Source organism: Haliotis rubra, unplaced genomic scaffold (assembly GCF_003918875.1).
Source record: "Haliotis rubra isolate DU_JTF1 unplaced genomic scaffold, ASM391887v1 Scf484, whole genome shotgun sequence".
In the NCBI taxonomy this organism is placed as follows: Eukaryota; Metazoa; Mollusca; class Gastropoda; order Lepetellida; family Haliotidae; genus Haliotis; species Haliotis rubra.
The window spans coordinates 200,592-205,726 of record NW_025767173.1 but is presented as its reverse complement, the minus strand read 5'-3'; the positions used below and the strand labels follow the sequence as shown (position 1 = coordinate 205,726).

Genomic DNA, 5,135 nt, shown 5'->3' with positions numbered 1-5,135 from the left:
GTGGTGTGTCCAAAACCTCTATGACCTTGTTGCAACGAACACATGTTTCTTTTTGAAAGTTTCTGGTCACACTGATAGCCCTCGCAGCAGATTCAAACGCTGGTCTTCCAAGTATGGTATTCCCAGTTGAACTTTTGCCGCTTCCAGTTTTACCCACCAGTGCAATCCGAACTGTACCTTGCATTTTAGTCTAAAATACAAGACGACATATATCGAATCAGATGAGATGCAATTTTACTCGATACTTGGGAAACATCAAAGATAAACAAAACGTGTGAACAGATGAAAAAGCCATAAGGAATGGTATATGCTTTCACTTATCAACTCTCCAAATACAATTACAAGTTAGATTATAGTGTATGAACACAGATTAGCACAGTTTATTAGATATTTCTAAAGTTAGTAAGTTATTGTTCTTTAAGCATAGCTTGTGATCGTTATATTGAAATAGACGAACCAAAATGAATTTTCCAATAACGGTTTATAACTGGTCCAAGGTATTAGTAATTTGATGACTAGCCTTTGAATTGCTTCCCATGCTACTATAAATCACACAATGTGAAATGTATGTGTCTTCTTCTAAAATAACATAGTGTTCCCGTACCAAATTAATTTTAAGCAGATCTGATCTTTCAAATGTAGTGAATTACTATAACCCTTTATAAATACAAATTGAAGATGATAATCACTTCGGGCGTTAATTAACTATGTTTGAGTAATATATCAATGTCTTCCAAGATCAGTTTGGAACCAAATAACATAACATGTACACAAGTATGTATGTCACTGACTACTTCCTGCTGTATATGTGCAGGTGTATAAATAGATCTTACCCTTGATAGTGTGTACACGAAAGTCCTCTGCCAGTTTACTGCCTGTCTTCTCAGAGCCGACTGACTGTAGTTGAGCCTTCAGCCGAGTTTCTGTTGATAGAACAGCATGACAATGATCAACGCACGGTCCTTACTCATTGGTCCGCGTATGCCTATTTAACGTCAGTTAACCGTCCTTGTTCAAGTTAGAGTAAAGGTATAAACCTGTGACGCTACCTTAGCCACCTAGACTGTTGTTGTACACACATACACACAGTGATGATGTCAGGGCGAAAACGTACAGGTGGGGAGACACAGACAAAGTCAGCACCCAAACGTGTAAGTTTGAATGGATGGATGAATTTGATGTCAATTGATGTATAAAGTCATGCAATGTTATTACGTTACATGAGCCTATATGAAATCTGGGCAATATTCATATGCAATGGCACCGAGCTATGTCACAACCGTAGATTCATCACTAGCAGTGTCTTCAAGTATCAGAGTGGTGTCACGGTGTCAGGTGATAGGTGTTAAGAATGCTTCAAAATGTATAAGAGATCAATTGTCATAATACGATTCTTTCACAGAATACGTTTTCATGATTACTAAAATGAGTTCTTTTTTTCCATATAGGCCAAGAAATCTGTTCCCAGAGAGCATATTGCAGGTTGGTGGAATATGCTTGATAAACTTTATGTACGATAAGAAATGATATTTATACATTGTAATATTATCTCATGTGACTACACGAACTTTTATAACTTTGTCAATTCATTCAAACGCTAATCTATAACTTACCACAGTGACACAAAGGCAGTGTTTTTGGGTCTTTCGTGAGACTAAAAGCCGGATTTTACTCAACTTACTATACCACACCTCGACTTTGTCAAGATATTTGCTGTTATTCTGCAAATACTTTGACATTGATTGATGTATGGGATACCTCTCATTTTAAGGCAATAGAAGATGGAAAAACAGAACGTGGAAGTAGTCCTTAAGAGTGGCGAACATGTTATTAACTACTTGAAGGTGGGCAATACGGGAGATTACCGCTAAACTATTTATATATATATATATATCTAGAGCCACCAGATACTCGTTGATCCGCATAGAGAGCAGTTGACTGCCTGGTGTGAAAATCACTTGATGCGGCTGGACGCACAACATGGGCTACTGGCATCTCAAATATTATTTGAATTTGAATGACTTTGGAATTTTATTTTCAAATTATTAAAACAATTGTGGGGATAACCTCACATATTAAACAACGAAAAGCGACGGACATGTTATAGGACGTGCCAAGAAACGAATGCACAACGGTTTGCGTATGATTAGAATTTGGAGGTTACCATCCTATGTACCCACAACCCGGACGGAAACTTAAGACCGTTGGTTCTAATCCCTTATTTGAAGATTTGCCAGCAAATAGGTGGGTTTGCCTGGGTTTTACCGCAGTCGTAAAAATATATACTCGATGTCAATCTATTGGTAACACTATTTCTGAAAAGTTGTAAAATCTTCGGGTCTGTAATGGTTTTGGCAGGGCAGGGGTAACTCTTACTGGACGCTCTCAAATGCACGTGGTCGACGGTAATCTTACCGGACAGCGTTATCGGGACGAGATTGTGGCTCCTATAGCAGTACCATTCCTGCAAGCTATGCATGGCTTTTATGGTCGACCCTCTTTACTGCAAGACGACGACGATTGCCGACAGGATTGTCACAGAATTCCTTAGGCAGCAGGGTGTAGAGCGGATGGCGTGGCCAGCATGCTCACCAGACCTCAACCCAATCGAGCATGCCTGGGATGAACTCGGTCGACGTGTGTACACACGTCACTCAGCACCAGTGGATCTCCCAGGACTCAGCAGAGCTCTAGTAGAGGAATGGAATGCGATTCCGCAAGTTTTCATTATGAACTTGATAAGGAGCATGAGAACAAGATGCACCTTTGTCTTGGAGGGTACACAAGATATTGAATGACCGAGTGCTTCATGTTTGTCATTTTCATTCGGAGGGTTGGTCTATACAACTGATGATTGCTAGTGCTGTTTGAACTTTTTGTCTGTATGTCACGATGTTTCACGTTTGTCAACACATTAAACATTATCATGACGCTTTTAGTTCTATTATTTCTGAGAAACCTTTCTTTAGGTGTGCTATATATCACTTGACCCTTTATTAATGACGCCTAGTGTGTGTGTATGTTGTGATAGTGATAAGTAAACATATGTATAGTATATAATGTATGTTTCTAAACTGTTTTATATATGTTACCACATGGTTTGTTTGCAGAACCATGTGATAACTGTAGACACCATTTGGGCCAAACTCAGGGTTCTCCTAACGTGAGATGTCTGCATCTCCAGGAGCATTACAAATACAAGGACCATCTTAAAAAACTCTTTGGAGGCATATATAATGATGGATCTCTATCGGTAATTCTTAACTTTGAAGGAAAAAACTCTATCCCAGATGTTCATGATGTAATCAGAACTACGGAAGAGGTTCTCAAGAAGCATCAATGTGAGGTGCAGGGAAAAGAGCTAACTCCCTCATATGTAATGCTGATAGATACATCGTGTCCTTTGTGCGCCAAATGCGTCTCAGAAGTCAGAAAAGGTGCTACGGGACAAGTGCTGAGTATGCACATGGACATAGCAGCTGTCAACAGTAAATCAAAGAAACAGAAAGAAGAGAATCCTGAGCTCACTGAAGAACGGATAGAAGTTATGAATCACTTCATGCGAAATGTTTGTGCTCTACAAAACATTTCTGGTGGCGGGAGTATTATTGTACATTTTGTTGGTAAGGACGAGGCCGATCCTGGAACATACATTGGATGGTTTGATGAGATGGTTAATACAAAACTGAATGGACTTTTACCCCCGGGTGAACTATTTTTTAATAACTTCAAACGGAAACGTTTGGAAGATTATGGCTATGTGATACAGTTTGACGTTGCTTCAAACAGCACATTATCCACTGTGGACATGAAGACGAAAGTGCCTTTGGATGACTGTTTTCTTGATCTTGATCTGGCAAGTCTTGGAACATTCATGAGAGACCTGCCATCAAAAAGTCAGACGGTCGGGACCAGGCTACAACTTCAGACAGGACATACCACGTTTGATGATCTGCATGAAAGTAGACATGTACAGCTGAAGCAATTTCCTCACAAATATCGATTGGCTAGTGCCACAGACAAAGCGAACATAATCTGGAACAGCCTGAAGTTAGGTGAAACCATCAGTGCTTTTTCCAAACAGGATGAGGGTGGAACCTATTACTGTGGGATACGTGAAAAAGTTAGATTCCTAAGACGATACAAAACAATATCTTCTGAGGTATCAGGAATTCCTTTGGAACAAGAAGAAGAAACCAGCTTGAAGACGAATCTGAAGGAGAAGATTGAGAGGGAAATGGTTGCAGTGAATGGAAACTTTGATGTTGATACAGAGAAATTATCAGTCAGCATCGATACAAAAGATCACAATCAAAAGAAGATTCTTGTTGTCAACGTTCCTGCTTATCCAGGACTTGTATTTTATGATGAACGTGGACCAGTGTCATATAAATATGATGAGGATGTTGACATTGTGAGACCACTGGAGTTAGCTGAGTGGTGTAAAGCAATAAAAAATCAAAACATATAAAGAATAGTTTCAAACCTCAGATGAAATTTAAATCAGTGGAAACAACACACACATATAGGCACGTGGTTGGTAAAGATGTATGTCATGTTTGTCAACTGTTCAACGAACAGGCTCATCTATAGTAACAGCCAATGGTCTTTGGTAGTAAATATTGTAAGAATATTTGCAACAGCATGGTTGCAGATTGTCTCTCGAGGAATGGACTCTAAGGATGGTATTACCACTATACAAAAGGGGAATTAAGACGGATCCTATCAACTACAGGAGCACTTCTCTTTTGAACATCTCAGTGACGGTTTCTACGTCTAATTTAGAAAACACACGACACCTAGGATCTTGTTTCCTTTCTCCATATTCTAAATCGATCATGTATTTACGCTACAGGCATTGTGCTAAAAATATCTCATTAAGCCAAATGTGTCGATGACATTTCACTTTTCTTGTATACGGCTACCTGTTTTACAAACACATTCTTCGAAATGGGGATTGAATGTAATCTTGATAAATGAAATGGTATTCTATTTTGAAAAGTATGGATAATATCTCAGTACGAATCACGTGCACTGGGTAATGTGAGGAAAAAGACGATACATTCTTTAAACATTCTGGAATTATATTCCAATCACGGTTAAAAGAATTTAATCGGAAACTCTTGCCATGCAAG

The 5,135-nt window shown here is 39.0% G+C and overlaps 1 protein-coding gene across 1 annotated transcript; it reads left to right on the top strand.

Moving 5' to 3' along the window:
• The first annotated feature begins 874 nt into the window (after nt 1-874).
• LOC124291162 lies at nt 875-4,498 on the top strand. Its single transcript, XM_046728095.1, has 3 exons — nt 875-1,151; nt 1,449-1,482; nt 3,111-4,498. The coding sequence occupies exons 1-3, from the start codon at nt 1,092-1,094 to the stop codon at nt 4,469-4,471; spliced, it is 1,455 nt and encodes a 484-aa protein (XP_046584051.1). The 5' UTR covers nt 875-1,091; the 3' UTR covers nt 4,472-4,498.
• Nucleotides 4,499-5,135: the final 637 nt, after the last annotated feature.